Genomic DNA, 11,961 nt, shown 5'->3' on the forward strand with positions numbered 1-11,961 from the left:
AAGCTTTTGTATTTTTCTAGCTGATATTAAATTACCTCATACTGTTTGCATGCATTTTGCCTCACTTGCTCTGTCTGCAGCGTGCTCTGTCAAAAGTTGTTTATTCCATTTCATTTTTCTGGATCTATAGAGGATGACAGTGCAAGCTAAATAACAAGCAGCATGATGATGTTAGCAGTAGCATACTTGTCTGTAATCATTCACTTCCCTTATTAATTTTTTGGGGGGGAGGACAGCGTTCAGGGTGAGAAACATGCCTTGCTGCCTCTCTTGAGTTGCTGGTCAGTACTTAATCACTTTGTTCCCTTGCAGACATAAAAACCAAAGAGGGTGCAGCAGAATTCTTTTTCTGCTTGCTTTTGAAGGTGAATTTTATCTATTCCTTCTTTTCAGACATTCTCCTACGCTATTACTACTGACTCATTTACACGAGGAAGGAAGGAAGATGCTAAAAATATAATCTAGTGCAGTCTTACAGTGCTGGTGACTGACTAGTGAGTGGAGGTGATAAATTCTCTTTCTGCACTTGCTTGCCATCTGTAGCATTCTTTCTGAAAGAAGTAGATAGCTATTACTTTGAAAAGTAAATGCTTAAATATTTCATATTTTAGAAGCAGTGCAGTGTCTAATTGCTGCATTATAATTACCCATTTACGGAAAACAATAATTTTGCAGGTCTGTTCACCCGCTCAGTTCTTCTTTTGTGTACAGGTTAGGTTCTTCTATTGCAAATTAACTGCTGCCAATATGAGAGAATTAAAAGCTCTGCTTTTCCCTTAGGTTGAAGCATGTCAGGGAGATTTAAGTACACTGGCAAACGTGGTGACTTCATTAGCAAATCTCAGTAAATGCAAAGACATGTCACAAAGCAGCACAGAGCTGTCTATGATTGAGAGTTTAAGTAATGGAGATGCATCATTATCTGAACTCCAGCAAGAAGAACAAGCTAGTAGCGATGTTACAAGGTAAGGCGTGTCACACTTTAAAATATTACTGTTTTCAAGAAGATCTCTGTCAATTCATACCATTAATTAAATCATCACATAGTAGAAAATTTATCTGGATTTTAAAATAGTAGTAATAACAGCCTAAGCTCATGCAGAACACAAATCTTGTAAGATTCTTCCAAAAGAAATCCATTTGAGAAATACTTTTAGTTGTTTGTACTTGAAATGAAATTCAGTGTAAATGTTACAGCACATTTTTCTTACTTTTTCATTGGCCTTTATAATGTTTGTTAGATCTTGTACTATGGTCTTAGTACTTTGCGTCATCATGGAAATCTTAGAGATCTCATCGTATAAGTAGTTTAATGCCTGTAAGTATTAATTGCCTTAAAAGCTTGAAAAGCATTTTTTTGCAGAAGTTGACAGGTTCAGTGTGAGCCGACAGTGCACTTGCGCAGCTCAGAAGGCCAGCCCTGTCCTGGGATGCGTTAAGAGGAGTGTGGCCAGCAGATCAAGAGAAGTGATTCCCCCCCTTTTTGCTCTTGAATACTGCATCCAGTTCTGGGATCCTCACCATAAGAGGGATATGGATCTGTTGGAACAAGTTCAGAGGGGGGCCACAAAGATGATCCAAGAGCTGGAGCACCTCTGCTACGAGGACAGTTTGAGGGAGCTGGGTTTGTTCAGCCTGGAGGAGACTCCAGGAGGACCTTATAACTGCCTTCTGGTACCTGAAAGGAGCCTACAGGAGTGTCCAGTCATAGAGAAAGGGGAAATGGATTTAAATTGAAGGAGAATAGATTTGGATTGGATCTTAGAAGAAATTCTATAAGTATGAGAGTGGTAAGATTCTGGAATAAATGGCCCAGAGAGCTTGTGGATACCCAAGGAGGTGTTCAAGCCAGGTTGGATGAGGCCTTGAGCAACCTGGTCTAGTTGAGGGCATCCCTGCCCATGACAGTGAGGTTGGATTAGATGGTCTCTAAGGTCTCTTCCAACCCTTCCAGCCATTTTGTGATTTCTCTTGTGGTCTCTGTTGCCTTGCATAATTACAAGCAGGATGCATTTGTTCCGCTCATTTCTTTGTATGCTGCTTAGAAAGTCCATGTGACTTTATGTATGTGCTGATTTGGGCCTCTGCTGTGTCCTCCAAGGTAAAGGATGTGAGAATATGTCTGGGTAAATACTATTGTTGTGCTCATAAACTTCACTCAGTACTGTGGCTGTGCAAAAAGATGTAGTAATCTTTCATTTCTTTCCTTCTTGGTGCTTTCAGGTGCTTGTTTTTGCCAACTTTGTTGTTTCTGTTCAGTTTTAAAAACCTGTCTATGAAAAGGCATCAAGTTCTCTCAGCCAGAGAGCTTGAAGGAGCTCTGACTCAGCTTAAAGCTTACTCTTGTCCAGTTGGTTACCAAACGAATTTCCAGTGAGAAGGTTCAAGTTAAATATTCCCATGGAAGGGACATGTTATCCAAGCAGAAGCTAAAATCTTTGATTTCCTTGCCAGGCCCTCTGCCAGCTTGATCTGACAGACAAAGATGTTTACTGAAGAAAAGGATTTTAGGGGATTTCAGGAAGCAAGTTTTATCCAGCCATGTTTTTCATGTATTTTATTACACTCCATTGCTTGCAGCTACAGCAGTTAAGGTTTCACTTTTGCCAACACAAATTTAGTGCACAACTTTGCTGCTAGCGTTCTGCTGCTTTTCTGTTGTACCATTACATGCCTTGCCCTTGAAAGACTTCATTATCTATATTCATTTTTCAAATATTTTTCATGTGACACTGTATACAAATGATACTGCTCTCAGGATATCTCGTCTGTCTGTAGGCAGTGATCAAGTCTGAATAGTTTTGATTGAAGATATATCAGTTGTGTTTCTGAGGTGTATTTGTGAACAGAAAAACAACAGATCTGTTATCAGACAGCAGAATTATGAGTGTCTTGTCCTGAGATCTCCCCGTAATATCTGTGCACATGACAGGAGTTGCTGCCCCACATCAAATGGCACTGAGGATGGTATTGAAAGTATGAGAATGCTTTCTCCTATATATTTTGAAAGTCTTTTCAAAATAAGTTGAATAACTTAATCACAGCTTGTTACTTTAAAAAACCAAATAGCTTGTTCTGTGCTTCGAAGTAGCAAAAATCTGTAAAACTCATGTATATATTAAGCTGCTTTAACAAGAGTCTGATGATCATGTCCTCAAAACACTCATGCCAGCTCTCGCAGTAAGCATCACTAAAGAGATCTTGAAAGGCAAACTGTGATTCAGCCGCAGAATCAATATGTCAAAACTGTGAATTTGTTGGCAACTAGTGTGAAGAGGATCTGCTACTAATTTTTGCTTCCACTATAAGTTGGAGTTTTCAGGGATTTTGATCAGTGGAGCATCAGGAAAAACATGCTACTGACTTTTTGTTTTCCATATCTGGTTCTTTGAAATAAACATTTAAATATAGGTTTCAGACATGTGCAGGTTCCTGAATTGAAACGGTCTCTATAATGAGATTTTTTTTTTTTTTTTTATCTTACAGGGCATTTGATACTCTTGCCAAAGCATTAAATCCAGGAGAGAGTCCAGCATGCCAGAACTCTGAAAGTATTGAAGCCAGCGTACAGCTGATGGGTGGAGAAACAAGCATGAATATTGTCGAAATAGAGGGGCCACTACTCAGTGATGCACATGTGGCATTCAGGGTACTTGGCACTTTTTTACTGCTGACTAGTTATAACCATTTCAACGTAGTAACACAAAATAATGGTCTGTTTAAATCTATTTTGAATTTCTTAGAAGAGCAACTGTTTGTTCAGGTATTGCCATTCGTTTCTGATGAGTGTCCCACTTTTGTTCACTGGTTCACTATTTGTCTGAAAATGTTCGTCTCTCTTTGGTGGTTGAGCGGCTCTGTTTATTTTATAGCTTTTACCTTAAAAATATTAGATAATCCACGGAAAAGGACTTACACAGACGAGTGTCACACAAAGCAGAGAGTCAACATCCACATTCTCACTTGTTACCAGGTGGTTCTGATGCAATTTGCAACTGGATTTTGAGGCTCTTAAGTGTATTTTCCAGTTTCTCGTTTGTATATACCCTATTTTATTATGGTATTAATTGACTTTAATGATAAAGGGAAATTATAGCTTCTTTTTTAGTGAGCCATCTATTTTCTGGCTTTATTTCTCATTTTACTCATTTTTCTGAAAACTTCTGTGGTACCAGGCATTTTATTAAACGTTGCCCAACTCTTCAGCACATGTTTTGATCACTCAAAGAAACACCTCTCTAATGCACATGTCAGGATCTTTTTAAAGATTGTGTTAGCCAAACCGTTATATTAAGATGTATCAATTTCTGACAATAAAACCACAACACTATAGTTGGCAGGTTTGGGTCAAATCCAACTTTCTTCACATATGCAGGTAACGCCACTGATTTTACTTATGTACAGTGAGCAAGGCAGAGCTGGTCCGTTCTGACATATATGGATTGTATTTTTAGGAGTTGGGAGCAGCTGTTTATTAGATATTTTGCTCACACATCCAAAGATTTTTGATGTGTAAAATGTTAATTAAAAGTACAAAAAAGAGATGTTTTGTGAAATAGAATTCACACATATGCACTCTCCCCATAGACTGTGGTGACTCCCTATAATTTTTCAGTCCACTTACTCCACTGCTCTGGGGGAAGCTTTAGAAAGTAATCATGTTTCTGTGTTTGTATTTTTTATGTGTTTATCTCTCTATAAATGTAACAACTTTATTCTAATTACAGTGATTCTTCTAAAATTGTTATTTAAGAGTGTCTCAAAAGTTGAGTTTCATTTGGGGTTTTCCATCTCTGGGTGTCCCAGACATGAGTATTTTTTAATATGAATATCTTTATCTAATATAAAGATTCATATTTTTTGCCTTTTTTGTTGCTTTGTAGTTACTATAGGGTATAACAGTGTGGCTAATAATGAAAAAGACAGTAGTTCAGTTTTATTTCAGCATTATTTCATGTTCATTTAAAAAAAAACAATTTTACTGTTTTGCTTAGAAGAAACTCTGATTTTTTTTTCTTACCATGTTTTTTGTGAAGAACATAAAATAACTGGCTTGCACTTTTTTCTTTTTGGTTGCCAGCTCACTATGCCTTCTCCTATGCCTGAATATCTTAACGTTCACTATATCTGTGAGTCTGCCTCCAGGTTGCTTTTCTTGTCTATGCACTGGGCACGTTCCATTCCATCTTTCCAAGCTTTAGGGTAAGTGTTCAGTTACTCTTTTCACTCATATTGTGAATGCGCACTTTTAAATATTTTTTTCATCTTCTTTAGGAACACTTTAAATATATATATATATATATACTTATTAAAACTATTTGCTAGATCTTCATCATGAAGGTAAATTTTCTCAATCACAACTGCTCCCAACTTCAGTCCAATTTAGATAGTTTGGTTGGATTTTGAAGGAAAAAGGAGTAGATTTGTGACAATCAAATGACTGCACACTTCTACTTCTTTCATAGATTTTTACTTCTACTTCTTCATATATTTTTAGTAAATGAGACTTCTGTGATTTTGTTAACGGGTACACCCAAAAACAGATGCTTATCAGGCAGTCACCAAAAAGAAGCTCCTCTCTGGATCCCCAAATATTGGTAACTTTAGAGGTGAATTAGAAGGAATAATTTTGCCTTTAATAACCTATTTGAAGAAAATAGTTAGCTAGATACAGCAAGCATTCAGGCTAAAATCATTTACTTTCAGGGAATTTTTCAAAAACAAATGGTTGCTGTAACCAGAAAGTAATTCTTACTATTCTTCTTACAGTTTTTATAATATTCTGCTTTTCCAGCAGAAAATTCTTAAGCTAAGTGTAGTAGTCCCTTGCCAACCATCATGAGAAAAAATTTCAAAACAACATGGGGAAAAGGGATTTCTGTTATTTTCAGAAGTAATTTTCTGAAGATGCATCAAACAAAAAAAGCTACTCTGTATCAGCTCTGACACAAAGGGAGTATAAATCATACTTGCTTGTTCTCGTCTACAGTGATTTTCTTTAATTCACTATCAAAATAGTGACGAGAACTCTTCTTTTAAGTGAGGGATTGTCCCCTTTTCCAGAAAGGCTGTCAAAAGCAGGATGATCTGTGATTCCCACTTGTTTTTGTTCAGATGGTTAAGCCAAATGATTCCACACTGTTCAAGGAAAAATACTATATTGTCTGTAACTGAAGCCTGTGTTGTGGAGAAGGAAAAAGTAAAATTCTATAAAGTTAAACAATAGCAAAAGTAAAATAAACAGGTAAATATGATGTTTTGTTTTAGTAGAAATTGTTGCCCAGCTGAATTTCAAAATATGTAGCAAATTAACATAGTCCATTTTATCATTATACAAAGTTTTTTGTAATGGAGAAATGCTGTAAATTAGTGTTATAACAACAAGTGGGAATTGCTTTTTAAAAACATTGTTTTTTACATGTCTCCAAAAAGCTTTTAAAAGAAAGGCATATGGAAAATCTGCATATTTTTTAATATGTTACTTTAAAAAATATTTTTGTTTGTATAAAAAAATAGAGGAGTAGACTGTATTAATAGTGTTAATATTCACCTCTGCCACCATTTACAGTCCCAGTCAAGATCATGGGCAGCAGTGTACTTAAACACCATTTAACATAAATGTACGGATTTCCTTTTGAAGAGCTTAAAATACTCAATTTTTTCAAATGGAGATTTTTTTGAAATCAACATAGCTTTTTTAGTTTGAGCACATTATGTACCATAATTTTGGCTTTGAGAAGGGTGACTCATTTCACTTTTAAAATTAAATTTGTGGTACTAGTGGTTGAGGGAAGTCTATGAGCCAAAGCAAAACCGCAGTAATGGTTTTGTAAGGAAAACAGATAATTACATCTGGGTGATTTCCTCCTCAGGCAGTGTTTTCCTTAGTCATGGCAGAGACTGGGCTTCGGCATATTTATGTGATTAATGATATACCAAGATATTGAATAGTTCATCTTCCTGCACGAGGATCTTTGTGGACAAGAGAGATTCCCACTGAAACATTCATCAACCTGCTCGTGGCCTTTTAGTTTTCTGAGGCTGCTGAAGTTTGATCAACTGGTTCTGGTCCAAATTTGATCGGCTATGAAAGTGCTGCAGACACTACATTTATCTACAGACATGACAGCTGAGTAGCCAGTTCAACCAGTTTTCAGTATTCACCTCAGGAGATGAAGGGCATATGACAAGTATGAGTAGAAGCTGCACATACAGTAGCATGTCTACCATAACAAGAACTTGATCATAGTAAAAAATATTGCCCTGGGGAAGCTCTCAGTAATCCAGTACAGGACAAGTCCACATTAATCTGTTTGGGATATTAGTAGCGCAGCAAATCATCAGAAATGCTCTTGAAGATGACTTCAATGTTCTTGCAAAACCCCATTCCATTGTATTCCTGTAGCTGAATATGCATTTCTTCTTTGATAGGTCTTGTGCTTCCTTTAAGTTTCCATTATTTATATTTACTGGCTAAAACTGAAACAATGCTACCTGAATTTGACTCCTCACTGGTAGGATTTCCTTTTTAAGGTACTGAGCTCTTGTTAAGCTCCACAAGTTGAGAGATGCTGCTTGGCACTACTGAAGGTTAGGTTACTAATATGAAGGAGCCTGAATATGAATTGACGTACCTAATTTTAAGCTTCAGCATTTGAAAAAAATTACTATAGCCAAAGCTTAATTTCAGGACTAATTCTTAGAGCAGAGAAACCTTCATAACTTCTATTTGTGCTTTGAAGTCTGTATTTTAAACCTTATTACGAACATGAAGGGGATACATAACACAGCAGTCAGGAAGCTCAGGAACTTGATCTCACATGTTCCATTTCACGTGTTTTTTTAATTAAAAAAATATACCAACCTGACAGATTTCAAGAAAAAAAAAGGAGACCTGTGAGTCTATTTCACATCCAGAATACCAGAAAATGCAAACTTCTTTTTGTCTGTGCAGGTAAAAGTCAAATATTAGTGTAAATCCTAAGAAAACTGGCACAATCAAATACACCTAGACAGTTGTCATTTACTATAACTTCAGCTGGCTTTTGTGATAGAAATCTATCTCCATGCACACCATGAAAACAAAAATTACTTCTTTACAAAAAGTCACTCTGAAACAGGTATCTTAATCTTAGCCTGCAAATAAAAATACTTTTGACGCAGGTCTTTATTTTGGTACTGGTTACAGTGGTTGAATTGGGTAAATGTTTTATGAAGTGTTCTTCAAATTAAAAAAAAAAAACAACTATGAGAATGCAAATGGCTGGTTTTATTAAGTGAAACTGTTGTGTTTTTTAATAGACAGGATAACAGCATTTCATTAGTAAAAGCCTGCTGGAACGAACTTTTTACGCTTGGTCTTGCACAGTGTTCACAAGTTATGAATGTGGCAACTATCTTAACTGCGTTTGTTAACCACCTTCATGGCAGCTTACAGCAAGGTAAGGTGTGTGCTGTGTGCACGGCCACACTCGGGGAATTGCTTCATGGTTTTTAAGTGTTGAACTGCACAGAAGCTTTTTACTTATCCTTCAGCTGTCAATCAGAATTTACTGTTTACACAGCTTCATGGTTAGTCTTGAAATAAAATAATACTAGAAAATACAGTTCACAAGGTGGAATTTTTTAGCAATTTTGCCAAAGTTTGCAGCTATGCTAATACTTAGTCCAAATGAAAAAGAAAAATTAAATTATCCATCTGTCTAATACAGGTTAGCATTTACTGGGATCGTTTCTGTTGTGTGTCTGCGTTAGTGTCTAATAGTATTCTGCTGTTCTGTTAACACTGTCAGCTCAAATTAGGAATATTTGAGGCATCATCAACATTAAAAACATGCTTTTACTGGAAATACGATTCCTCTATATTGAGGGTATAAAGGAAAGAGCGACCCACCTGTCCTCACTGCGTTTGTAGCTGCGAAACCAAGCAGCCAAATGCCCTCTTGGTGATACTTTTCCTTTACGTAACTCGGCTTGTTGGCTTCTATGTACTGGGTTTAGACTACATGCAAATCTCCAACAGTTCTTCAGTAATTGGACTTTATTGCTTATTAATCCTATGTCCTGCACCTTTTGCATCTTTTTCACTCAAATGAAAGAGATGTCAGTTGGTCTCCTCTCTCATTTACTCTGCAGTAAAGGGGAATGTTCTTCTGAGCAGTACAGGAGTCTTTAGCTAATCTTCTTTTGTGGGCTTCTGAATACTCTCAAGGCACTCAAAAGCTAACCAAGCAAAATTAGTATAGTCTTCATGTGTTTGTAGGCTTAACACATTTTTAATAAGGTCGATGCACATACAAAAATCTTACCATTTTCAGGTGTAACTAGGTTTCTGGATTATATGCTGTTATGTGTATGAAAATTCACCTTTGTTACTGCTATGCAGAAACAGGTTGTTAGGCTATAGAAAAACAGCCCACCAGACGATGGATTTTTCTCTCTTCTTACGATGAGAATTAAAGAATTATTTCTGAGGATTTCCATGATTTAAAAATATCCAGAAGATCCTTCTATACGTAACAATAGTTTATAATTATACCAAATTGATGAAATTGCTAAATATGCTGGATCAGCTAAAGATACTAACAACCTGTGAATGTCTTTAGAATGGATTCAAACAGAATTCAGAAACTTAATTTGGTTTACTTAGTTTTTAAGCATGTTCACCAAAAATGTAGTAATTAATCATGGTTTTATCATTACTACAGATATATATCTTTGAAATTTAATTTGGGTGTTAAGTTTGAATGCAAAATTCAGAAATTTAAAACCAGTTTCTTCCAGTTGTGCAGTATGCCAGCTGCAGCATCGCCAAGAGATAACAAATTTTCGGTCCCCAGGGACCCCAGCCTGATGGATTGTAGAGGGAATGGGAACTGGAGGCTGCTTAGCTCACCCAAGGAGAGTGGCTCTGCACCATCCACATTCCCCTAGATGTAAATCAGCAAAGGCGTAGGGTGCACCCTCTTCTTCAGCTGTGACATGGCCTGGTCTTCAACTAAAATAATCTATGAAGCTGTGCACTAACCCGCCTCATGCCTCCTGACCCCTAGGGCTAGAGCACAGATTGGCAGTAGCCATGTATTCTTCAGCTTATAAGTAGCTTTTCCCTTCCTTTGTCACTTACAAACTCTAGATGACCAGATTGCTGGAAGCTTCAGTGGCTGGAAGAAAACTAATTGTGCAATGTGAGGTGGGGGGGAGGAAAAAAAAACACACTATAGTTTATAATTGTTGATGTCAAGATCATTCAGACCTGGTCTGTGATTCTTATAGGTGGCATAAATTTTGCACTGTTTGAATCTAACAAAATTGTTATTTTTAAAAATCCAGTGTGGCCACATTTTTGCATGTGTGTTGACCTTGTGGTTTTTATATTTGTGGGTGTGTTGACTTAGATAAGCTGCCAACAGACAGAGGAAAACTAGTTATGGAGCACATCTTCAAACTGCAAGAGTTCTGTAACAGCATGGTTAAGCTTTGCCTAGATGGATATGAATATGCGTATTTGAAAGCAATCGTCCTCTTCAGTCCTGGTACGTAATAATTCCAAATGTAAACCTTCGTGCTGCTTTTTGCCATATAACTTCTGTCTGTTTTATTATAAGTGGTTATGGTCACCTGTAGAACTACTGCCTTGCTTGTTGAGGGATCTTGGAAGGTGTGTAATAAGGACTGTAGGAAGAGAAGGGTTAATATTTTCATATAAATAGTTGAATGCTGCTTTGGGACTTAAGTTTTACTCTTGCCTCTGCCATTGATATTTTGATTTTGGTTTGGTTTTTTGTGGAGTTTGGGGTGGGTTTTTTACTTTATTTGTTGATTCATTTTAATTCTGTGTCTCCTTTCTGGGGTACTTCTGTGGACCTGCAGTTTAATTTTCACAAGTGTTGCTCTTGCACATCCAGCTGAGACGGGCTGAAGTTGAGTTTTTAACGTATGAAAGACTGTCTCTGGGCATCGATTCTCACATGCAAAACTACAGAAACATACCACCTCACTTCACATGGGTATTTTGAAAATGAATATTGCATAGAGCATTTGTGGTGAATGAACACCACAAGCATTCCCTTATATTATTATTTCTGACTTCTGGACGCAAATATTTGCCTAATGTATTCAAGATAACATTAATGGACATAGATTAGGCAGTGAAGATAATGATTTTTCTTTCTGAGAGATCACTCTACAATATGAAGGAAGAAGAGTCCTCTTGTTACAGTAGAGAGTAACTGAGTACTTACGTTATGTAACATATGCCTGGACTGCAGAAAAATATAAAATTAACTTTCTTTATTTGAAAATTGTAGAATTAACTTTTCGGTATACATCAGTATACTGCAAAGCTTAGATTCATCATTCAGAATTTAGGGATTTAGTATAAAACCCAAACCAAATCTTTTGATAAAAGAAAAAATATATAAACCGCAAATACTTTCTGTATCTCCAGGAATTTTTCACTGTCACATTTAGAAAATAAATCATCAGTCACTCCAGTTTGCATTAGAAAATTGTAGAAACAACAACAGCTCCTTTATTCCTCATTGCTCTGCTGTTTTTAGATGTTGATGGCCCATAGAAAAGATCAGAGCAAACTTTAAAAATCTGTCTGCATCTTAGTGACATGCTCCCATCAGTAGTGTAGGATATGGAGGAGGAACTGGATTTTTGGTTCCTGGTAGTTCTGCACATGTATTAAATCTGAGAAGAACTTTCTTCTTCTGTTCAGTTGCATTTCACCCTTTCAGAGAAAAATTAGTTGAGGTGAGAAAATCTTTGGGAACTTGGACATTTCCAAGATATAAATTTTAAGCAGGTTTTCTAATACATACGTATCTAAAAGAATGGTGAGGTTCTTGCTTTGCAGTTTCTCTCATATTTACAGGATTTTTTTCCATATGTAGTATCTATAGGGAGTAGATACAGTGGCAGCATCAACATCCGCAGGGAATTCTGGAGTTT

General features: G+C 36.6%; 1 protein-coding gene across 2 annotated transcripts in view; it reads left to right on the plus strand.

Annotated features, from left to right (window-relative positions):
* NR2C1 (nuclear receptor subfamily 2, group C, member 1) overlaps positions 1-11,961 on the plus strand; it is a 39,432-nt gene that overhangs the window by 23,859 nt on the left and 3,612 nt on the right. For both annotated transcript variants that reach the window (XM_009866786.1, XM_009866711.1), the window contains 5 exons: positions 781-965; positions 3,487-3,649; positions 5,081-5,202; positions 8,302-8,441; positions 10,398-10,535. In XM_009866786.1, the coding sequence (XP_009865088.1) occupies positions 781-965; positions 3,487-3,649; positions 5,081-5,202; positions 8,302-8,441; positions 10,398-10,535 (748 nt within the window). The remainder of the gene's footprint in view (positions 1-780; positions 966-3,486; positions 3,650-5,080; positions 5,203-8,301; positions 8,442-10,397; positions 10,536-11,961) is intronic.

The sequence above is a fragment of the Apaloderma vittatum genome, unplaced genomic scaffold (genome assembly GCF_000703405.1).
Source record: "Apaloderma vittatum isolate BGI_N311 unplaced genomic scaffold, ASM70340v1 scaffold6170, whole genome shotgun sequence".
NCBI lineage: Eukaryota > Metazoa > Chordata > Aves > Trogoniformes > Trogonidae > Apaloderma > Apaloderma vittatum.